Consider the following 24759-nt stretch of genomic DNA (forward strand, 5'->3'; position numbering starts at 1 on the left):
ATGGGAGCAGCCCCTGCTGTGGCACCCCAAGACAGGACCTTGTGCAGGTCAGCAATTCTGAAATACTGGCTGGGACACTCAGGTCTGACCCTTGGATGAGCACAGTGCCTGTGGGGCAGGCTGAGATCATACACGCCCTCTCCTTTCTTCTCTTGAGTCTCTGTGTTGTTGGTCTTGGACTTCTGTGGTTTTTTTTCCCTTGATCTTACCTTCTTTTCCTATACCCCCCTGTGTGGAAACCAACAGTGGCCTAAGCTGGCTCAGTATTTCACAGTCACACCTTCCACCTTCTGTGTTTATGCATTTCTTCAGGTGCATGGTTTGCCCTGTGGTCTCCTGAAGCTTGGAGGTGTCACACCTCCAGCCCTCCTCCCTTACCTGCTTCAGAGTAAGCATAACCAAAACCCTGAGGCCAGGGAAAAATTCAGGCAGAAAAGATACACTTGGATAGGAAATGTAGGCACACATCTTTCAGTAGTGCCAACCATTTAAAGCTGCCCAGAGGTCTGAAATACTCTGATGGCCATGAAATCACCTGGCACCCAGAGCACCCAGAGCTCAAAGCCAGAGCCTCTGGCACCCAGAAGCAACCAGCAGCATCCACTTAATAGATCATGGGATCACGTAATAGATATGTATCTATAGGTACGTAATAGATTCGTGATCAATAGCTCAGGGGAGCCCAGAAATTTATCTCAGGGATATCATGATATTCATGGCAACATTTCCTAACTAAACAAAAGAAAACCCAGCCTCTGGGTGAAGCATCAGATGGAACAATGTTATCAGACCTCGCTGGGCAAACATGGGGAGCGTATAAAACCAGCTGCTTCCAGGGAAGGCAGCACCTCTCTGCTCTACCCACCTTCCAAGAGCAATGGATCTCAAGGTGGTCTGTGTTCTCTCTGCCACCCTCGTCATAGCCCTCAGCACCTTGGCAGAGGGAAATGCACCACCAAGTAAGTACCTTCACCTACTGTTGCCTTCCAGGTATGTACGGGGGGGCTTGGTCCTACCAGCTGCAGGCAGAGCCTGTCTCTATTAATGTATCAGACAGCAAACAGCTTCTTCTGGTGAGACTTATCACCAAAGCTGGACTCTACTTTTCAATTTTTTCAGGGAAATCTATGGCAAAATGTTAAAGACTGTGGGTGCACTCCTGTGTTGGTGGAATAACGAGGAACCTGCTGCAAAGGCAGGGGGACAGACATGCCCAGGAGCTCTCTAAAACAGGACCACGGCTGGAACAGGAGCCGGTTTTGTCTAAATAGTCTTCTGACTATTATTTTTTGCTGCTTTGCCATGTGAATACGATTTCAAAGGAGTCTATATGCCTCCTAATTAAGAAACAAGTCATTTAGACAGCTTCAGAAGTGAAAAGCAACTCAATGACACCTAGGGACAGATCCAGAATGTCTTGGTTGTGGATGACTGTGCAGCAGACTTAAAATGTTAAAAGTGTAGTCATAACTATTTGCACAGAACAACACATTTTTATAGTCACCTGACAAGAACGCAAAGATTTTGTATCTTTACACCTGTTTGAATATCCACTGGACCCTTAACTCTTTTCCTCTTCACAAGACCTGGGCGAATCAGCAACATCTATGAGCGCAATATTTAGAGTTCTTGGGTTTTCCCATTTGATGTGGTCAATTCAAAGTCCACAAACCACATTCTGCTGGGCTGGCTTGGCTGCAAGTGGGACCACAGACTCTCAAAGGGTGCAGTACAGCCCTTGCCAAAATCAGTGAGAGTTTAAAAAGCAGCTTTTAAACCACACAGGCTCTGGTCTTGGCAGGGAACAGAAAATGTACAGTTGCACAGATGGACAGAGTTTAGGAAAAGAGCATTGTTCCCAGTGGTCATCTGATAACTGCACCTCCACAAAAAAGTGTGCAAACTGACACCCAGTAACTTGCTCCTTCTATCCTGAACAGCAAAATGCCAGTGTAAAATGCTCCCAAAGGAGAGGAAAAACTGTGGCTACCCAGGAATCTCAGCAGCAGAGTGCAAGAAAATGGGGTGCTGCTTCAATTCTTCGAACCCCAACGTTCCCTGGTGCTTCACTCCTAAACAGAAGAAAGGTAATTTCTCTGCCAGAAACACTGATTTGCCTCATGCTTGATTATCTAGAAATGTGTACGACCAGGGGGCAGTTCTGCTTTTCTTCTGAGGTGAGAAAAGTGGGAGCAAACCTCTGTTAGAAGACCACTGGTAGTAAAATGCGAAGTCAAGCCTTACTTACCCACCAAACTTCTGCCTCATCCTCTTCACACAATGTATTCCCTCTACCTTCAGGCTTCTGGTTCTCAAGCAACCCGTGCTGATTATTTAAAACATTTCACTGTCATTTGTGATCTTGTTTACTGGTAGAGCAAGGGATCCTCAGCACTTATTTCAGTGGTTTTGCTATGTGGCTGAGGAGGACTTAGATACCTGTACAAAACGCCACAGGCATCCTCTAATTTCTACGTTTTTGCTCTTTTCTCCAGCCTGTTTTGCTAATTGCTACTTCCTTCTTCTCCTTCATGTTTCCCAGCATAGTTGCACTTGGTTGTCCCTTTTTCTCTGCCATTTTTGCTCCCAGTCTTCACTCGATGAAATCTCCAAAATATCCCAGGGAAATCCTTTTCTCCATTAATTTCTTCCTTCTAAAGCTTCTGAAGTCCTGTTTCCACTTGTTGCCATTGTTTTCTCAGGAAGGGGAAAAGCTGCCCTCCCACTCTTTCAAGGTTTGGGTGTATATTTTACAGAACTGTGTTAGATAACTGAGTGTAATTAACTGCGCTAATTAACTGAGTGTAAGCTACATTTGCTGGGCTGACTCCTTCCTAGGAGAACTTCAGGGCAGTCTCAGCAGTTGCACGGGTGAAATGAGGCTGCAAAGGCAACGTTACCCAGCAGAAGAACTTGATATAAATCAAGATTGGTCAACGGGGATCAGAATTGCTGGAGGGAAAAAAATGTTTTTGCTTTTGAACACTGTTTGCATTTCTTGTAAATCTTGAAGGATGAACGGCAGCACCTTATGGTGCCATTTCATAGAATTGCTTTTCTGAGCAGAACTGTTTTGAGAGAGAAGAATAGAGTATTCCAGCTGGGTGGTATAACCTCTTTACTTGTGATTTTACTTCTAATTGGCTGGAAGAGCTGTGATTTCCCCCTAAATGACCCACCTCCTTTGTGTAACTCAACTGGCATGCAGAGGAAGCTGGGTTGTCCCGTCCCTGCATTAGCCAGGCTGCTCTGGGATTAGCACTGGGTCAGGTCATGGATATACCCTGGCCTGAAGCCAGTGGATGTGTTACCATTATGGGAGACATATGGCTTTTCACCCCATTGCTGGATATAGGAAAGATAAAGATGAGTTGCTGCATGACACTTCTAGGGGCAAATTTTGCCTCTTCTGATCCCTGAGTCACAGCAGCAATTCATCACCCTTTGGTATTTAGCTTTGCCTAACAGATGTGGTGAGGATTTGGGTGAAACTGTTCATCATGGCTGTCACATCTGCTCAGGGACCTCACCTTTGTGTCCTGCCTTTTATTTGTGAACTACATCACCAGGTAAACAGAGCATGAAGTGACACGTTCTCCTTCCTTCCTTTGTTTTTTTCGCTTCACACAGTTAAGAAAGTGTGTCCCACTGATCCTTACGCCAGGATAAACTGCGGCCACCCCGGCATTACATCCAAGGAGTGCACAAAGAAGGGCTGCTGCTTCAGGGCACGTCCTGCTGGGGTCCCCTGGTGCTTCTACCACCGTGTCACGGAGGAAGGTAATGAATGATCTGCACGAGACATCGTCCCTTGTGTCCCTGTGGAGGCCCCACAGCTCCTGGCAGGGCCTGTGCTCTGGTGTGCTGTGCCAGAGATTCGTGGGTGTGAGGTGCTCAGGGTGTGAGCAGAACAAGGTGGCTAAACCCTAAAAAAAGCAGCTTCTTGCACAGAAAGGGGGGTGATGCCAATACATCCGAGCCAGGGACTTTAAGGCAATGTGGCTGCACAGGTAGTGTGGGCTCAGGTGTGAACTCAAGCTCTCAGCTAATGCCGTGGTAGAGGTGCAGCTGCCCAACTCACATCTGCTTCATCATCATGGGAGATTAAAGGCTGTGCTTTGGAAATGTGGAATGAAACTTACAGTAATTTTTGATCCTCTACTGACCTTTTTTTTTTTTTAATTAGAATTGAACCTTTCAGCATTATCTAATGTAGATAACCAATAGCCTCAGCCACAGTGTGTTTTGTACTGGGTACAATTCACCATCATATGGTTTTACTGTTCTGAGACACAGTTAGGGACAACATGTACAGATGGGGGTTGGGGGAAACTGCTAAAAAGTTGCCTTTTAGATGTCCTGCATCTAGGCAAAACAGTTCCTAGCATCTTGTGCAATTTACGGAGAAAACGTGTCACTTAATCTGCTTCTTCTCCTCAACTCTCCAGCTTGTTAAAGGAGAAACTTCCATCAAGAACTTTCCAAACTTTGGATCTACTTCAATGGAACAAGAGATGGAGGTCCCAGCTCAGACTTTGTATTTTGCAACAGCCGTGATTTCTAGACTGTTTTTACCTGGGATTGACTCCTTTTGGATGTAAAGTTACTGGTAGCTTTTAGTCTCTCAGTAGGCTAGTATCGCACAGGTTTTCACTGTAATAAAATAACTAAGACACAATTTGTGGGGGTTTATGCTATCTTTATCTTGAAGCTGTGTATTTCTCTGTTTCCCAGGAAAAATTTGGCACCTCAGCAACCTGTTGATGGCAGAGCAGTCATTAACACTTCTGAAAGGAACACGGCACTCAGCTTTTTGTGTTAGTTACACTTCACACTTGCAAGTGACTGCTTGAATTTGTTAGCTGATCCATGGCTTCACACAGGCCACTTGTCCTTCTGAACACTGAGAATATTCAGCATTTCCCATTATACACATATAGCTGTGGGTTTGGGGTTTTTTTCCCCTCTGAGACATAGGGAAGGGTGCCTTTGCTAGCTGATCTGACTGGTCTGACTCAGACACCTCCTGCTCTGTGCATCACTCTGGTGCTGCCAGACCCTCAGTGCGGCTGCCAGCAGGGCATGGAGCAGCTCAGGAAGGCAGGAATCCATCTGGTAATGTGAAAAACCCAGAGAGCCCAGCAAAGAGACTTTAAAGGCACTGTTGAACCTCTAAGAAATCTGTTGGGGAACAAGATGGGTAACACGAGACTGCTGTGGCAGCAAGGTGTGCTCAGGGCTTAGCAGGGAAGAAGTACAGGGTTGTGCTGCAAGCACAGAAAAAAGAGTGGAGACACATAGAATCATAGAATGGTTTGGTTTGGAGGGACCTTTAAAGGTCATCTAGTCCAAACCTCCTGCAATGGGCAGGGACACCTTCCACTAGACCAGGTTGTTCAGAGCCCCCCCATCCAACCTGCCCTTGAACTTTTCCAGAGGTGAGGCATCTACCACTTCCCTGGGCAACTTGTTGCAGTGTTTTACCACTCCCATTGTAAAAAGCTTTCCCCTTAACACGCCTCCTTAGAGATTTATCCCAGTACACTATTGTGAGGAGTATGATTATCCAAACAGGTAAAAATTAGTCATTCATAAAGCACTTTCAAAGGCTCAATAATATGATTCGAATTGGTTATAACGTGATTGGGTAGTAACATGGATATTATGATAGGATATTGGTTGTAATATGAGCAATAAACTGGCCAGTCTACTGAAGGTCTTTGGAGGTGTTTGCCAGGGAAGGTTTGGTGCTGTAGCCCAGCTGAATTCAGAAGGCCCAAGCACAGTGTCCTCATGGTGATACTGCACGGCAAAATCTGGTGCCACAACTAGGTGCCTTCACCAGGTAACAGGGCCTTCACAGGAGTCTTGTTGGGAGAAGATGAGAGGCAGAGCCAAGGTAGAGCAAGGGGAGATCCCAAAGCAGGAATGCCCATTGAAGAGGAGTGTGCAGGACCTGCACAGATGTGGCTACAGAAGGAGGGACCTTCCTCTCCTCCTCCCCTTCAGGGTCACTCTGAGGGCTCCCCTCAGCTGAATCAGTGTCCCTGGGCCCCATTCACAGCCCTCAGAGAGAAAAAGACACCTTGTGGGAATGCATTCCTCATTCCCTTCCTCAGGCTGGCCTATGATCCCCGGAAAGCTCGTTAGGCCTTGGCCTTGATTAATGGCACCTGGGCAGTTAAACTCCCCTTGAGCTTATCAGAAACATGGTCTGCTCCCAGAACTTCTGTTGTCTAATGAGCTTCTGTTTTCCAGCAAATAGCCATGAAACTTTCTTTTTGTATGAATAATAGCCTGAGAGGAGCAATAGTATTGTTATTGGATTTTTTGAGGAAAATTCCAGTATCTACTGACCCAGACTTTGGCCAGGATTAAAATTCACTGGTGACTAAAGCTAACCACCTTGTGACCCTAAGAACAGTGGTCCTGAGTGAGGTCCTCAGAGCCCTCTGTCCAACAGTGACCCAAAGGGCTGTCTAGGGAGAGGTGATGGATAAGCACATAATGAGGTTTCTCTTCTACCGAAATGCAGGATTGTCACAAATATGAACCAGTTTTAACAAGCAAATATTGGAAGCCCAAATGAAGACTTAACCTTTTGTATCTGCAACTCTGTCTGCACGCCCACATCACTGCACAGGGAGGGCTGAATAGGTAAACAAAGTTCTGAATATTTTTCTGGAGAGGAAAAAAAGTAGGTCAGCGATGTGATTTCTGTCAGCAAAGGTGCTACTGTAACAGGAACTCATTTGTGTCAATTTGTGACACAAAGGCTTTGTGCTGATGAGGCCATTAGGCAGTGAATGACGTTTAAAATCACAAATGCCCAATAGTCCTAAACTGCAACCATGGCAGCTGACTGCAACCAATGCTTCAGCTTCTAATAAAGGCTGAATAGGAGGTGATTGACATTGCAGATTGACTGCCTGTGGTTCTTCAGCGAGTGAAGATATTCTACTGGTCTTTAAAGCAATTGTAGCCAAGGGAAAGGTCTCAGAAATCATTCATTTTGAAGCCGTGGAGGAAAGCTGTATTTGGCTGACATGGAGAAATAACAGGGGAGAAAACTAGGACAGACAAGGAGCTCAGAGCAGATGGGTGCTGGCAACAAAGACCAAACCTGTAGCCATGTGAAAAAGGGATATAACTGCAAACACCTCCAAAAACGAGGTTTTTAATGTGCCCACTTAGTTCACATCCCAGTCCCAAATGTCTCTGGGAAGGGTGTGCATCCTGCTACAGCAAGTATCACACACTCCTCTGGCAGAGCTCGCGTTCAGAAGCAAGGTTTCAGACAAGGTGCTAAACTGAAGTGAAAAAGAATATGGAAACTGAAATCTTCCTCTGTTGAGAGCAGCTAAATCACATGGTGCTGCCACAGGTCTCTAGAAAGTTACTGGTTTTACTAAAACTTGAAAACACGACCAAGAAAAGCAGAAGGTAAAACAAAAGAACCAAACCTGACTCCTACATCAGGATGTCAGTCAGGACGTCAGTCAGGACATCCCAGGCAGAATGATGACCTCAAGATGCAGATTCAGTTTCCAGGAGATTGCCCTCACTGTGAGACTGAGTCCAAAAGGGAAAAATCACTGCTCTGAGGTGCAGGCTGCAAAACCTTCCTTAAGAGCAAAGTTCAGATGAGAGTTTCAGAAGCTCTCAGGTGAGTTTCCCCAAGAAGAAATCTGCCAGAAACAAAAGTCCTCCTTGGGCAGAACAGTCTATTATTATTCTATAGACTTTTCCCCATCCGAGCCGCCTTCTAAAGCATGTGAAAGCTGCCAGTGTTGGTATACAAAACAGTGACTGCCCGAGTACTTTAGACAGCAGGGATGGTCCTTGTCCCAGTACACTCCACCAGGTACACAGTGGGACTAGAAATGTGTCCTCAGTACTAGAAGACAACAGGCAGCCAGCCAGACTTTGCTGTAAAAGGTGTGCTGCAAAGCAGAATGCATTCAAGTGCTAGGACCAGCTCAGTAGCACTCACAGGGGATGCAAAAGAGGACAGTGTTTTATTCCAGTGTCTTATGTCTTAGGGTGCTCCTTCTCCTGCCAGTGAATGGTAAAATTTCCATTTTTTCATTTTAAAAAAATTTTATTTAATAAAATTTCCATTTACTGGAGGTGGGCAGGGTAAGAAAACAAAGTACTTTTCTACTGGAGACCAGTGTATCTATTCATCTAGCTGTGATGACTCCCTGTGCTTTGTGAGCAGCCTTTGTGGCACCCAGAAATCCCCCCCTGGAGAAGACACTAGACAAAGACAGGCTCTTGCAGGGTCCTGGTCCCATCTGTCTCAGAATTGGGACTCCCAGGCTTCCTTCCACACATGCTTCCATCTCCGAGCACAATAAAAGGTTGTTTTGGTAAACAGAAATTTCGAGGGATTTAATACTAAAGTACCACAACTGAAATGAAACTTTGGAAGTTTTGAATCAAAGTGTTTCACTGCAGCTGAGCCTAACACCTTTTTTGTTGAGCTTGTTGCAGAAACTCTAGGAAATTCTTCAGGTTCAAAGCCCATGTAAATTTTTTAGGTATGACTCACTACTGGAGTGGACTGATGATTGTTTAAAAGCAGTTTTCATCAGTTCAATGGTTTTGGTCGATGAAGTTCCAGAAAGCTTCTTGAGAGGTAAATTCCTGCTACAAATTAGGATTTCCCCTGCTTTTTCCCCTTTTTCAGACTTGGTGTTACACCCCATCAAAGGGACGCTTCACCAAGAACAGAATATTAGTTTTGACAAACAGAAGAAGCACAATCAAAAACCTTGGTGTCACTTTTGTTTCTTCTCTAAGTACTTCGGGGTTCCTGCCCGATTCTTACGCAGGAGAAAGACAAAAAGCACCTTTAAGACTCTTGATGAAGCCATGAAATCTTCTTCATATTTGACTCTACAGATGCCATGGGGATGAGCAAGAAGGTTCTAGGAACAGGTGGAGCTTTATTCCACCTGCCCAGCAGAGCAGAATGGGCAGTGGGGTAAGAGAATAATTGTGCTGGAAAGAATTAGGGGGAAACAGTGCAACTCCATGGGGTGTTTTGCAATCAGAGGCTGACAGTGGATCAGCTTCATGCTATGGAAAAGATCAAGTATTGACTTCCTTCTTATCCTTCCCATGTGTGTGAGGGCACAGGCATAAAACTGGAACATCAGGAATCCATCAATGCCATCACACAAAGTTAACAGTGCATAACAAAATCCACAGATCTTGAAAAAACCTTCAAGGCACAGAAAAACATAAAAGAAACCAAATGAGGCTATGAAATTCCAAATACATTAAATAACAGAATTTGATGCAATTAGTGTCAATTTGACTAATCCAGCCCTTGACAGCTTTTCTGCCCTAAATAGAGCTGGCAACACACACTTTCCCACCAAGCCCTTCATTAAGGCTCTCCCAAGGGAAGATGCCAGTGCTAACAACTGACAGCACAGCAGCTGCTCATTGCTCACCTGGGCACTGCTCAGATCCCTGTGCCCTCCCATGCTGAACAAGGCCACCCTTCTTACTGTAGCCCCTTCCCTGGCTTCCTATGCCTTTCAACCTGCATTCCAAAGCAGGTTTTACACGGATAGCTATTAGAAAGCACAGCATAAAATTTCCCTTATTTCCAAACGCTCTTTATTTTATGAATCTACTTGGAGTACACAGTGGATGGTAATTGCATGTGAGGTATATTAATTTTTGCAGCGTTGCTAATGAGAAGTTTATGGTTGGCTTATTTCATAGCACTGACTGCAATATAAAATACTTAAAAGTAATTTATGTTGCCACTCAGGCTATGAAGGACTACTGTTCCTCCCTTTCCCTTCCTGATCTACGGATAATAGTTGGCACAGGGAGGCATTTCATTCTTGGGACCATAATTCTCTGACCCAGTCTTATTTGCAGGCCTATAAAATGTAACATAAAGTATGATCTCTGTTACAATTAGAAAAATGTCTTGAATATGCAATCCTATTGCATCCTTAGGACAATTCATCCTTTAAACATCACTGCTGATGTTCTTCATGACTGGACACTTAACTAACTTATAAAAGTTAGGGCGTTATCCTTGAACTGTGGTGACCGAGGCAGGTAATTTTGTTGCTGTGGTGGTCAGGAGGGATGGCACAAGTGATGTTGTCTAGGCTTGGCTTTAAGTCCAACATATGAACACTACAAAACAGCCTTACAGCTGCATGAAAAGCCACCCAGCCAAACTAAATATATGGCAAAGCACAGGACACCAACACTGGAGCCTCCTGCAGACACTGCAGTTCTTCAGGCCTTACACAGGTCGAGTTTTCTGCCCAAGAATTTCCCTCCTGGTGCACCAGGAAGCAGCAGCCCAGCAGAAACAGCAAGCAGGTCATTTCTTGGCCAATGTGGATCTTCAGGAGAAACATGACAGGAAAAATACTGGCTTTTGAAAGCAGTTGAAGACTTTCATGGTGACAGAAACGCACAGAAGACTGCAGAAGAACACAGCACAGGCATGGCTGAACAGTATTTGGTAAAACAGGGAATGGAAACGTGTGACTGGCACAATAAAACGTGGTTTCTCTTCAGCAGGGAGGAAGGGAGAGAGAAATTCATGCATTCCAGAAGGTAAACAGGGAATGATCCTTTGCTGCCTTTGCCTCCTGCTGCTCCTGTAATGCAAGAGCATGGGGAACATCTGTTGACACTTGCAGGTAGCACAGACAAGATGAACAGCAGATTAGTCTGTGGAAGAAAAATCCATCAAAGATGGATGAAAATATAAAGCTTATCAATTGCACTGCTTCAGGAAGTCCTTAAATTGTGTAGGGTTTCTCAGAGAAGCACCCCCCTGTTTGGGTTAGAAGGGACATTTAAGATCATTGAGTTTCAACCCCCAATGTGACCACACTTAATGTTTTTAAGAATTTTAACTGTCAGAATCAAGGGGCAGGCAGTGAAAATGTTATCACTACTGACACACCTGGCACTTCCCTCTGGGAGAGAACAGGCACAAAGGCATCTCTCGGAAAATAATAACACTTTATTTGATTTTTTTGTTTGTTTGTTTGTTTGTTACATTATCATAAATGTTCTCTAGTTTCAGAAAACAAAGCCCTAGTTTGGAAAATAATGCACATACAAATCTCTTCTTACAGGTATTAAGTATACAGAAATATACAAAGATTTCTCTATTACTGTGATACATCATCAGAATGCCCCACATCCCACATTTTTTACTCAGGTCCACTGTACCGGTAAAGCGTAAACTACAAAGGTAACAAGCAACCTGAAAAAGACATGGTTTATAGAATATAATTACATATATGTATATATATATATATCTACAACAGTGCAAATATATCACAGCGTGCAGGCAGCGATAGTCTCTAGAGAAGCATAATAAAATTGATTTATAGTAATGCAAATGCATTACAGAAACAAGAGACAACAATGACATATTAGATATACAGAATATGCACACTTTAGCACGCTGATTAAAAATCATACCTTGCATTGACTCTTGCTTTGAAAACAAAAGAACCAAATGTTAAATAATTCAGTAACAGATTCAAGGGCAGTATCTCACAATAAGGTCAACTGACTCAGATAAGGTGTTTGACAAATCTTTACTGACACAGGTAAAGGCTTGGCTCCACTGCAGGATTTGTTGTCTTCTTTTTAGATATATCAGTGTAATCTTCTTAGATTTAATTTACTTTTACTGTAATTTAGGAGCATTTTTTACATATTTTTAAAGAATTTTTCAACAGCTAATTCACATTTTTAAAGATTGGTACAATTATCACTGAGGTCAGGAAAGCTGGTTGCTGGAAGCAATAGAAAGGAGTTTGTGTCATGATTACCCTCAATGGGTTACTAAAATAAGCTACAATGGGGTCAGGAAAAAAGACATCACAGATGCCACTGAAGTAGAAAACCGCATCAACATTAGAAGTAAAAACTTCCTTGTTGCCTTACAATCTGCTTAGAAAGACATTTTGAGGGTTTTTTTTCTCCTTCTTGAAAGAGTAAAGCAAACCCAGAGATCCAGCACATTGGGTATTTGGTAGCTCAAAGAAGTCTAAGAGTCATCCCTCCACCTCTAACTATCCCACATGGTTCCCAAGCAGCTCATTTTCCCACCCCCGCGTGGACAGCAACCACAAATACCCAGCAGGAAGGACACAAGCAGTTGGTAGGCATGGGCTGAGCTGCATGGAAGCCCCCAGAAAGGAAATGGGTTGACAAAAACTTGTTTGGATTTTGAAGGCATAAACAACGCAGAGAAGAACGCAGGCTGAGCCATGGGCATGTCTTGTGCCAAAGGAGACACATTTTGACTGGTCACCCTCTGTTTTACTGTGCTGGCAACAGGTCTCAACAGAAATCTAAACATCTTAAAGGAAAGTTCTACAGCTGACAGCTGCATAAGATCACCGTTCATCTTAAGACTCCAAAGTAACAAGAACACTGAAGGTACATTTTGTGCTATTTACTCCTTCAGAAACGCTACTTGAAGAATGTACAGAAACAAAGTATTAAACAGAATTAAAATGAAACTTGCTGTGCTTGCACGCCCAGTGTGCAACTTTTGGACTTGTAGTATGAAGAATGACACGTGGGGCTATAAAAATCACTCAGTGGGATGCACTACAACAACCTCTTGTATTATGAAAATGGGTATTTAAGAGGAGAACAGCAGGAGATGATCCCTGAAAATTCTACTGCCCCTGTCCACTAATAGCAGAGCTGATGACTAACTTCAGTGACACTCAGCACTTAATTTATGCACTCACTAGTGCTGTGTGGCAGTGTCACAGGCACCACGATGATCAGCCTGTCACAAACTGTTACAGAGGACATGACACGGTGTCATTTGCTGCCCACTTCTAGTTCCCAACAGCTTTTCACGTGATCATACTTTATAAATGCATCTCCACACAGAACTAAAGGAAAGAAATTCCTGAGCAATTGCACCCTGTCGGGCTGTTCTGGTAAGAAAATGGCATCCAGTAAAGGATGGAGATTCTCCTTAGTGCTGTATCTACAGAAACATTTTTCACTGACTTTTACAGCAGGAGCCAGATTGAGTTCTATTTGGGGTTTGGCCCTTTTTAACTTCTCCCTGTGTAACCTCACAACATCCTTGCAGTCCTCCTGAGTTGCCTGACCCTTCTTCCAAAGGTGATACACTCTTATTTTGTTCCCTAAGTTCCAGCCAAAGCTCTCTGCTCAACCAGGCTGGTCTTCTTCTCCGCTGGCTTGTCTTTTGCATTTCCTTCTTAAGAACCTCCAGCCTCCCTGGACTTCTCTGCCCTTCAGGATAGCCTCCCAAGGGACTCTGCCAACCAGGTTCCCAAACAGGCCAAAGGCTGCCCTCAGAAGTCCAAGGCAGCAGTTCTGCTGATCCCCCTCCTTATTTCCCCAAGAACCAAAAACTCTGTCATTTCACGATGTGCCCAAGACAACCTCCAGCTATCACATCACCCACCAGTCCTTCTCTGCTCAGATCACCAGACTTCTTATAGAGCATTTCACCTGCCTCTTCACCCTGCTTGGGTGGTCTGTAACAGACTCCCAGCAGGGTATCTGCTTTGTTGCCCTTAGATCCTCAGAATCAAGAACATCCATCTAGTGTTGTGTAAATAGGACAGGTAAGATCTCCTCTGTGAGGATCACTGGGGTGGCACAGGTCAGTATATGCCACACTTCTTTCCAGAAAAAATGTTTCGTAAAACACTCATTACTGTTGACAACACAGGCTTTGACACAAAAGCATAAATGGAACTGTCAATCACCTGATACATCCAGTACTTGGACTTAAGTGTTCATTATCTCCCACTTACATAACCAGTTCTTCTATTACATGTCTACATATTCCTCTCTTTTAACAAAAATCAATAACTTGGGCTCCAAATTCTAAGAACTGAAGAGCTTTTCAGCACCAGTCTTCTGTTACTCCCTTTGACCTATAAAGATGAAATTTTCTCAATTTCTTACAGGTAGAATCTGCTTTCCAAATCTTTTATTTAATTGTAAATAATAATGTTTCAAATTATTTTTAAAATCTTCCAGGGTGTTTCATATTATACGCAAGTTTTCCATAAAGAAAAAAACAACAAAAAGAATATGAAGCACCTAAAGTCTTAACTGATGCACATAGTAACCAAAGCAACATGTCAAAACAAGTAAAAATATAATAAGGAGGCCAACAGGACACTAGAGTCTTCCTGCAATCCAAACAGAAATCATACATTCAGTCTTCAAGTGACCTTTAGAAACCTTTAGCCTCTTATGCAACTTTTAGTCAGACTGTGACTGATTCAAATGGTAAAAATGGCATTGATTTCAAACTGTTTATGGCTCTTTATACGTGGCTATACAAATTGAGGATTTGAAGACTTCAGAACCTTGCTGGCCTTATTATTCTTCCACGTGAAGCCTCCAGAGCTTCACAATGTGCTGCTTAACACAACAGCACATGAATGCTCAGCTTTGAATGAACAGGAATGCATTTTATACCAGCCTGCTAGAATTTATTTCCACATGAAGAGAAAAAAGCCAGCCTGAGACTATGTTAAAAATCTTTGCAGTATATGAAAACATAATTGGGATGGATTTTAAATACTTCTGCCCCGCAGTAGCGACAAAAGAGAGATCATTAGTTAATCTGCAGGCTAAGGAGGGAAAGAACAATTACCTCATCTATGAGTACCACTGAGTTCCCAGAGAATTATTTCTTTACTGGGATACTACAGTCTGAAAGTGTTCCTTAGAATAGTAACTTCCAGCTAAGTGCTGTCAGCAGATGGCTGGGGAAAAGCGTATCTAACAAAAAAAGGAGTGACAAAAAATATTCCAGAGCCTGCATTTTCTTATTAGGAACACCCGCCAGGACCAGACTTTTGGCTACCATAACACATACAAAGTTACAGTACAGGAGGACATGTTGCAGACTGAAGAGGTAAGATAAGAAGGTCTACAGACAGAGGAACAGGCACAGATAACAAGACAGCATCCAGGGAACTCGTACTGCTAAACTGGTCTGGATGGGAGAAAACAGCATCGTGTAAGTCACCGGTGTTGGGATGGTCAGCAAAGTGACCTCCTTTGGAACACTGCAAGGGATTTTCAGTGTGGTATTTGGTAAATGGTGCTGGTAAACACAACACATGAGCCCTGAAGGTGTTCAATGCCCTGGATGTCACACTCTCTCACACTCAGCCAGCCTGCAGCTGGACCAGCGGTGTGCAAATGTATTTGGCAAATGTATTCTTTTGTCTGCCTGCAAACAGCGTTTGAACTGCCTGTAAAATATTCACAAATACTTTGAGAGTCTTGAAATAATCAAGGCATGTTGTGCTGAGGGATTTCAGACTTGTGAATTATTTACAAACTGTTCACAGTTGTGAGTATTATTTAGAATAGCTAAAATTCTTAATTTCTCAAATCTGACAGCCATACAGGTCCATACCTGCTTGTGATCATGCCTGGAAAAGCTGCAGAGCTGTACGAAAGATTTTGGAGAAAAAACAGCAACAAAAATTATGCAAAGAGGCTGTGAAAGGATTTTGGTTTTCTTCTACACTGAAGATTGACCTTGCTTTCAAAGGCCAATCTTACTTTCAGGGAAGGTTCAGCTAACCTTCCCAAAATATGTGACTCGATTTAAAGTCTTCCAGAACACAGGTTTAATTCAAATGTCCCGAGTTTAACAGATAAACCTGGTCTGTATTGGTAAATTAAACAGAGCCTGGGCACAGGCCAGGAAAACTGGGAAACAATGGCAGAGCTGCAGCCCAGCACAGCCAGAGCTTTTCCAGACAATGGCTCTGTTTAGAAGTCAGTACAGGGACCATTCCTATCAGGACTAACAGAGCTGGCCCTGGCACTATTTATTTCACTAGTATAGACGTAGCCATGGAGTCTCTGAAAACAGAGAGGGCCAGCAGATGCACGAGGTCTCTCTTATCTACTCTACTGCCACGAGCTGTTGAGCTCCTCCATGTTTTGCTGACATCGAGCTGCTTCCAACCTACAAAACTTCAGCATCCTGACAGGAATAATACATTTACAGAGAGTGTAGGTCTCACTCAGAGGTTTGGGACACCAAGATAAATTCACAGGAATGGCAGAAGGCGGTGGAATTTGCACTGAAGTTCACCAAGGTGTCTAACACAAGTATGGGCCCCACGGTTCCACTTAAGATTTGAAAATCCAAACCCATCAAAATTGATGACAAAATTCACATCAGCTTGGAACCAGAATTCCCCCTACCAAATTTACACAGCTGAGATACACAAAACAACAGTTTCATTGATGTTTAGATGAAGTAGCTATTGATTCCCATGTTGTGCACGTGGACTTTAGGATGAGAACAGAACTACCTGGCATAATTAGATCTGCAGGATTACAAGGTCATCTGTATGTTTCAGGAGGGTTCTACACAGTGCAGACAAAATGACTCCTGCTGTATGAGGCAGTCACGAGTGTTTTAACACAGTACCCCAGGCTTTGATCTCTGGACAACTCTTGCACTCCATCAGGCTTTAACAATCACTTTAGGGACAAATTATGCTTTCACAATTTAAGAAAAAAATGAGCCTTGGAGTGCTTTGATTTTTATATTCACAGGAGGTAGATCAAACAGGTAATGAGCAGAGTTAGTATTTTGAATATCACAAATACCAAGGAAATAAAAGACACCGCAAAATAATGTTTTTTTTCAACCGTTCAGTGACAGCTTGAACATGTCTAACTGCGTGTGCTATTCAGGGATGCTTCCAAATAGGACCAGAGGTTTAGTGCAGACTTGGAATCTGCCTTTTCCTCCTATCATTACAGTTTTCAGATATGAGACCAGCTCGACAAGTAAAGCACCAGAATTCTAAATTCAGACAGAAACAAAAATAATTACTTGAATCACTTTAGGTTTGCTTTAAAAAAGTATCCATTATTAAAAAGATGTCTTTACCTTATTAATACATTTACAGACTTTTGGCCAGAAGGGGTAATTCTATGGAAAAGAATTGCAAAATAATATATAGAAAAACCTCAAAGATGAAACTCTAGATTTAAAAAGATGAGAGAATCCTATTTTCATTGCATTCCTCATTTTGCATCTCATTACCTTGTCAACTAGAGAGGACATTATACTATTCTGGCTACCAGGACTTACATCCCAGCAACCTTATCCCGAAATTGGTTTTCATAAGGAAAGCTCCTGCAGGCAGGTTTTTTATTACAGTTACACTGCCTCGGTTTTGATACTCTGTGGTGTAAAATTCCCTTCTAGTTCTTCTTCCTAGTTAAAGCTAGAAAGTGTAATGAAAACATGACCCAACCCAACTGGACTGATTGGCTTAACACTGTATGTCCACTATCCCATTGTGGCTCTCCATGGGCTCGGTCAGAACAGCATCTGGCTGGGCACTGGGGACCAGCCTGCCACAGTGAGACAATGTCAAGTGCCCTCTATTGCATGTCTAAAGATCTCCCTACTGCATTGGTTTAGCTGCTTCTCCTTTACCTCTCCGCTCGGATTTTGTATCTGAGAACGAAATAGGCAATCAGGCGCAGAGAGAAGAAGAAAATTCCGAGAACAATGAAGTCCAGGTAAAGTTTGGCATTTTCTACATCCAGTTCTCTCAGGATGGCCTCTGATTTTTGAAAATGGCAAGTGTCGTCTTTGTCACAATGCAGATCTTCCCGATCCAGTCCGTAGATGGAGAGAATAACTCCTTCGAACCCGTACCTGGAAAGAAGAAGGATGGGTTACAAGGAAAAGTCCTGGTGATCTGTTCAGAAACACTCCGGCAACACAATCCCTGTGAGGGCTCAGCTGAAACACTGGGGGGTTCAATACCATTCTGACACACATGTCTTGGGGCAAAGTTCTATCCCTGTTACAATCAAGCACATGACACGTTATGTAAGATGGAACAAGGACATAAGTTGTGGCTTTAAATGCTTCAAATTAGTGTATAGCGCAATTTCTCCACAGAAAAACATTAAAACAGAAAGCAGCCCAATTTCAGCTCATAGCTAGAAGTTTCCTTTTTAAATGTGACATCACTAATTTACTTTCCTTTTTAAATAAGCAACAAGGATACAATTACGGTTCGAAGTCAGAAATATTAAAACCAGCATCAATCTGGAACGTGTCTTCCGTTTCCCTCCATGCACTGATGGTTCCACTAACAATGTTCTCACGTCTCCCCTGGCACTGGGTGCACCCAGCATTTGATTTTTCCAAGCAGATAAGCCCATGATGGATCCCATGCACATGATAGCCCCCTCCATCTTCAGGAGCCCCCACATGGGCCTGAGGCCTCACCTTGAATTCTAGGTGTTAACTGGGGGGGTGCAGTCTCCTTGCCTTTGATAGGTGTCTGTGTAAGACCTCACTTGCCAAATGAGAGGGTATTTTTGCTTGGGTTTTCCCAGTAGAAGTGCAGTTTGGGCAGAGTGAGGAAGAGGGAGGTGGGAAAATTCAGTCCTCCTAATTACAGCTGTAAACATTTCAGTGTCTAGTCTAAACTACACGTGCCAAGCTCCAGAGGTTTCCTGATGGGAATTGTCCCATCTCAGGATAGCTGCGTCAGACAGTGAGAGTGACAGACATAGATGGGATATAAGGTGCCTATGGATCTTAAAACACAAGTTTAAATTACAGGTGACACAAATCCCATGTCTCTTGTGGCAGCGCTACTGGAAAACTCAAAACCAGGTCTTTATCCAACAAGTCTATCTAGGATACAGTAGTGATTTATACAACATTTTCTTCCAATATGAGGGGCTGGCATCAATTTCTCAGTTGGGGGTACTGTCCCCATTATTTCAGAAATCCACTGTTGCAAAATCCAGGAAGAATCCCACTGACTTCAAAGGGACTGACATGGACTTGTGGCCAGTAACCTGCTCCTTTTTATTTTACAACACATACAACATAAAATGCAGTGACATGATGTGGTTTATATCATATATATGTTTATACTCTTGAAAGAACATGCTGTGAACAGTCTCTCTGGCACCCAAAATAACCAACCAACCAACCAAGCAAAGGCAGGCAAAGGAAAGCATTTCCAGATGGGAGGTTGAAGGCCTCCCTAGCAGTACCTGACATAGGAGATGTAGGACATCCACTGGAGGTATGTTGGGATGGTATCAAAGCTGACAAAAAACCCAGAGAAGAGAAGAACTGGGATGGCAGTAACTGGGCCCACAAATGTTGCCACCTGTGAAGAAAACAAATGGACAGTTTCTCATCATAAAGGGAGCGGAAAAAATAAAAATTAACTTGCTTTTTTCATTACTCTTGTGAGTAATGCTACTACCCTAAATTATCACAGTTCTGAATACAAGAAAATTACTGATTTTGTTTTTCTTATGAAATTTCTTTTGAGAAGGAGGTGCTGTTAGGGGAGGAAAAGGGGTCCCTCTTCTTTTCTTAAACCCTCCTACTCGTTGACAGCCCTGCTGTGCTGGGATCTGTCCTTCAAAGGACATAAACCCACCAAGGAGTTTACAGAGCCAGAGAGGCACTGGGATTCCTTTGCTTCTCTGGTTATAAGACCCCTCTGCTTAATATTATCTTTTTTCCCCTCATTCTCCTCTAAGGACACACAGACTTCCTTCCTCATTAAATCCCACAAGAACAGTAGCTTCAACTGGTCCTAAAACACTGTGAAGAGGATAAGCAACATGTCCAGCTGGGTGGCTTTGGTGGGGATGACAGAGCTGGACCCAGCTCCAGCCTTTCCTCTCTATATTCCCTTGAGGGCAAAGACCCGTGTAGGTATCTCTGGGAAGAGCAGAAGCACAGGGATCATACAACAGGGCTATGCTGGTCTCCACAGGGTGGGCACAGAGAGGGAATCAAGTCTTCTACTGCAGAAATCTCAATATCCTCAATGCATATTGAAGTCAGTATCATCTGTTATCACCAGCAGCCCAGAACAGCTCTGCTGTGGAATGGTCACCTCAGCACATCTCCTGACAAGAAGCAGAATGGAGTTACACAGCCAGCTTCCAGTCATGCCAACAGCTGCTTCTCTCCCTCCCTCTGCAGAAGTTTGGTTTCTGGGCAACCCTTTTCCTACCTTGCCTCCTGCAACCCTTTTTGATGTGTATGAAGAACCTTCTCCTGAGATATTGATCCTACCTCCACTTTGTAGGGGCACAGAAGTGCACCAGTCCTGCAGTTTCCAGGACCTGGGATGAATAGGAAGTGACAATCCCCTCAAGCAGGGACAGGCACAGCCCTGTTCAGGTGGGGAAGGAACTTCAGAGCCTCACATGTTTAAGTGCTAATGGGAAACATCAAGAGCTCCATCAGACCAAGACAACTTTTTGCCTGTCACCTCTCAACAAATATCTTGGGGACACAGCAGCAGGCACAGCAAGTAGTGTAAGGAGACAGCAGGGTTCCTGTGAGACCACAAAACACCATCAGTACCTGGAGGGATGTAGAGGCTGCACCTATGAGAAGGCCCAGGGACTGAGCCACCAGGGATGTCATGGTTCCCAAGGCTGCGAAGAGGACAAATCTGAGAGCATCAGATGGCTGTGAAGTCATCCAGTACACAATGCTGCAGTAAGCCACAGGAAACATGATCTGCAGGGAGATACACTCGGAGTTAGTCCACTAAAGCCAAACATTTGCTGTTACTCTGAGTAAGACAAAAACATGGGGAGTTCTAATTAACCCACAGACCTCAGTCTTTCCATTACATGACATGGCTGAAGAGAGTCTGCCACAGACTGTGATATCTATCTTACTTGGGCATTAGAAAACAGATCCCACTCACTTACAGCCCTTCTCAACTCCCCTTCTGCAAAAAAAGCAGCAATGGTCACCTATTTATGAAAAGAGTATTGGGTCAGGTCTCAGCTTTTGTGAAGTCCTGCACTCTTAAGGTGCTTCTGACTTGGCCCTGAAGCTTCAGCAGACACATATGGACAGTTAGTTTGTCCACTATTCAGATGGATAAAATGCTAGTACTAATCTTCCTGGCAAGAGGGCTTGTCATGAACTTAAATGGTTCTTACTATATTGAAGAGTAGAGCATATACCTGAAAAGGAACATCAGCCATGGTTTTGGCGAGGTAATAGGCTTTCAGGCTGTACCAGTAGTTCAGATGCTCTCTGAGAAACACTCCCATCTCAAGGGGAACTGCAGAGGACACAAATTATTAAGTTGGATTGCCAGTGTGCAGTATTGCTGCACATCACAACACGGTTTATCCATATCTAATCCTGCACTGCTGCAGTCCCATGGTGGGACTGGAACTCTCAGGTCTCTGACAGAGCAGCAACAGTTCCAGTGACTTCTAATGAAATGTTAGAGGTCAGTCCTGAGAGTTCTCACTGTTTAGACTACAGACCAGTCTACTCAGTTATCTGAACCTCACTTAAAGAGGATTTTTCAACTAAAAGTGATGTCAAAAACTTAAAGAACTTGGTTATTCCCTTTTGGTCCAACAGGGAATCCAAAGTAATAGCACTCCCAAAGGAAGTCCTCTGCTCCCAAGCAGCCCATACTGCAAGAGTTTGCTTCTGACACCACACGAATACGTTGATTTTATGGAGAAGTCACGACTCAGGAGTCCTAAAGAAATTATTACATCCTCCCCAAGACCAGTCACAAGCTCATCTCACTGGTTGAGATGCACTTGGCACAAGGGGAAATTCCAGCCCAGGACTGTGACAGTGAACTAACTGTCTGTGTTGAGAAACACTAACAAAAGCAGGGAGAGAGAAGTGCCACTGGCCAAGCTTATCTCAGCTTGCAGCAGTGCCTCTGTGGGTGCAAGATCTATCCCAGCACCTGTCTTAGAAGTAGAAGCACAAGTCAAATGTTCTCTTACACAAAACAGATTCATCCAAACACCCTCCCACCTTTCTGCAACTCCTTCCCCGTCGATGTAACAGAATTACTGGTACTCACAGGTGAGGACAGTTGGCATGAGCGCAGCAAACATGAGAAACAACATGGAAAAAAAGAGGAAGCCGGAGTTGCTGAGGACTTTTTTAGCTTCATTGCCAATGCCCAGGTAGAGCAACCCGATGAGCAGCCCGATGCCAATGTGTGAGGTGATACGCAGGTGTGTCAGGACCTACGAGCAAGGAAAGAGGGGTATTTCTGATCAGAGAGTCTGGGCTCAAAAACAATGGCAACATGGCTGAAATCAGATATACAGGCTGCAGAAAAGGAGTACTTATGTCCAGAAGAACTTGCACGGAAATTGTAGAATGGTTTGGGTTGGAAGGGACCTTGAAAATCACCTGGTTCCAACCCCCCTGCCATGAAAAATGTTCATTTCCTACTGGTAAACTGGGCTTCAGCCAAGAAAAACTATGAGCTTCCCAGTTTCCATCCAACACATGAACATTTCTTCCAGTAAATACAGGCAGAAACTGCAAATGCTGCAATCTGAAATCTTACTCTGACAACGTCACTGGCTCTCATTCATCAGGAGAAGGAGACTTTCTCTTTGACTAAAATATAAATTTCCCAGGGCAGAAGAGAAGCAGAAAGGTATTTCAGGCCTGTATAGACAAAACTAACTTCACCAGGCATACATTAGCTTTCTGTGCCTTTCTGCAATACTGTATTGCTACAAGAGGCTTGGAAGAACAAAAGAAATAACAAAATCTGTAGCTGCAAGCCTTTAGAGTTGAGCAGGAAAAAAAAAATCTTAAAAACAACAATGTTCTTCAATCTATGCATCAGAAAATAAGTTACAGTTTCCCATGATCTTAATTCATTAACTTTATGAATCCTTGTTGACAAATGCAAAGTAAATTGCAAATGTAAGTGTAAAACAGTGAGAGAGAACAAGTTATGGCAAAGAAACGTGCTGGCAAAACAACTAGGCACCCAAAACATTTACTGAACAGATACAAACACTGCAGGGCTTGGGATTTTGATGGATGTTGTTTATTTTAAGAAAAAAGGTGGAAGATATGCTTCTTTTTTTCCCTTGGGAATGAAGAATTTCATTATGACACTTAGTTCATCTTGATATTAAATGTATGAAAACAGAAATGTTCCCTTTTCAGAGAAGCAAAATTTTTATCTCCCAGTTGTCTGTTTCCAAGAATAGACTTCAAGAATTAACTCTTTACATCACACTGAAGTTATTATTTCTGTCATCCTGAATTTTCTGGAAAACCTAATTCTGTGACACACTAGTACAACCTCTCATTCACTTTTCAGTAGGATTAATAACTGTATAAGGAACCTGCCAGCACAAAGGGGATTTAAGCTTCAGGTTTTTAGGCCAGGTGCTTCTGAGTGCTGTGAAGAAAGCTGTTGTTCACAATGAAAATGGTACAGTTAACAGCAAGAGTGAAAGATCAGTCTCTTTCCTTTGAAATTCTGTGATAATCTTCATGGATGGCCTGTTGGACATGACCTTTGAGGAGTATTACAGTATCTCACACCCAACTGAATAGACCTTTTGGCTACAAACATTATTATAAAGGCAGTCTTACCGAATCCCTCATGATGGTGAGAAAAGTTCTTTTGAAGAGGATGCAGAACTGGGTTAGGCAGCTGGCAGAGAAGCTGTGGCAGCCTTCTGTGGAGGAGGAATCCTGCAGGAACACATCACAGGATAAACTTCTTTCCTTGCAGTACCTTGCTTAGTTCTCATTCACAAAACCCCACTCGCACCATCTGAACGTGCCCAGAAACCTCCGCTGGCCAAGGTTTTAAACTCCCTTCCTTCCCCTCCAGCCTCCAGCCATGCCCAGTAGTTGTGATGCACAAAATACCTCCTCAGAAGGCCGGTGCCAGAGGAAGGGGTTCAGCTCGTTCTCACCACCCACATCCCTCTTGTAGTCGGTGTCACAAATCCTCTCCCGCACGGCCCTGACCAGCCGGCTGTTCTGGTCCCCGTATTCGCCGGATGCCACTTCCATAACTGCAAGAAACAGAGCTTAAGTTGCTGGTTTGCACTGCTGACAAGCTACAAGCTTTGTTATCGATTCTGCAGCGCTGACAGAAACAGAAGTTTGGCCCAGAGCAGGCCCTAAAGCGCCACATGCAAATTCCCACGTATGCACACAACATTTAAATCATCTTTCTGTAAATCTTCAGAGAGGTCTCTTCATCCTGGAAGTTAAATGAGCCATTTTAGAGGATAGTCCTGGTAATAAAAAAAATTACAAAAGTCTATTTTCGTTGTCCTTACTGCTTCTTTGGAATTAAGAAACAACACTGAATAAAACTCTCAGTGTTATTAACTCTACAATACCACAGTGGGATTGTTCAAGATTAAGAACAACAGAATACTGGAGCCACTTTGAAAAGCCACTAATTACTATGAAACACTAAAGAATATGCTTTATCTTTCATCTCCTGAACCTGGACTTCCACCAGAGAGAAATATTCACTAAATTGCACCACTAGATGGCATTCAAATTACTTAGGAAAAAAATCTGAATAATTTTATTTTGAATTTTGGTACATATATGTACACGTGCACATAAGAATATACATACAAAAGTGTACCACACACCATGGTCCCCATTACCCTGAAGGTACTAATCTAACACAAACTAATTTAAATGAACTATTCAAATTGTCCTTACCAAAATCTGCTGGATTGTGGTAGGTTGGGCAATTCAAACCCAAATCTCTCAAGTAAGGGACTAGGTTTGTTACCTTCCCACGGTAAATGCATTGACCTTGACTTAAAACATAGAGCTGGAAAACAAGGCAAAGAAAAAGACAAGGAAGAAAGAAAAATGTGAAATAGTATCAAAATATTTGA

The 24759-nt window shown here is 43.3% G+C and overlaps 2 protein-coding genes across 3 annotated transcripts in view; one reads left to right on the forward strand and one right to left on the reverse strand.

Annotated features, from left to right (window-relative positions):
• Positions 1–848: 848 nt before the first annotated feature.
• TFF2 (trefoil factor 2) lies at positions 849–4678 on the forward strand. Its single transcript, XM_064642026.1, has 4 exons — positions 849–959; positions 1941–2087; positions 3631–3780; positions 4449–4678. Exons 1-4 carry the CDS (start codon positions 878–880, stop codon positions 4454–4456), a joined length of 387 nt encoding a protein of 128 aa, XP_064498096.1. The 5' UTR covers positions 849–877; the 3' UTR covers positions 4457–4678.
• Positions 4679–10999: 6321 nt separating this feature from the next.
• The window catches only part of ABCG1 (ATP binding cassette subfamily G member 1), a 54317-nt gene continuing 40557 nt past the window's right edge, over positions 11000–24759 (reverse strand). For both annotated transcript variants that reach the window (XM_064647017.1, XM_064647018.1), the window contains exons 8-15: positions 24578–24692; positions 23759–23907; positions 23477–23578; positions 21927–22095; positions 21052–21152; positions 20435–20593; positions 19096–19214; positions 11000–17731 (exon numbers count right to left, since the gene is read on the reverse strand). In XM_064647017.1, the coding sequence (XP_064503087.1) occupies positions 17503–17731; positions 19096–19214; positions 20435–20593; positions 21052–21152; positions 21927–22095; positions 23477–23578; positions 23759–23907; positions 24578–24692 (1143 nt within the window). In that variant the 3' untranslated portion in view covers positions 11000–17502. The remainder of the gene's footprint in view (positions 17732–19095; positions 19215–20434; positions 20594–21051; positions 21153–21926; positions 22096–23476; positions 23579–23758; positions 23908–24577; positions 24693–24759) is intronic.

Source organism: Pseudopipra pipra, chromosome 2, assembly GCF_036250125.1.
Source record: "Pseudopipra pipra isolate bDixPip1 chromosome 2, bDixPip1.hap1, whole genome shotgun sequence".
Classification (NCBI taxonomy): domain Eukaryota; kingdom Metazoa; phylum Chordata; class Aves; order Passeriformes; family Pipridae; genus Pseudopipra; species Pseudopipra pipra.

Bases quoted from the DNA above. Each gene is read 5' to 3' on its own strand.
- TFF2 (XM_064642026.1), top strand. From the start codon at position 878: ATGGATCTCAAGGTGGTCTGTGTTCTCTCTGCCACCCTCGTCATAGCC. The intron at 960-1,940 runs GTAAGTACCTTC...TATCCTGAACAG, and splicing joins AGAGGGAAATGCACCACCAA to CAAAATGCCAGTGTAAAATG. The intron at 2,088-3,630 runs GTAATTTCTCTG...CGCTTCACACAG, and splicing joins CACTCCTAAACAGAAGAAAG to TTAAGAAAGTGTGTCCCACT.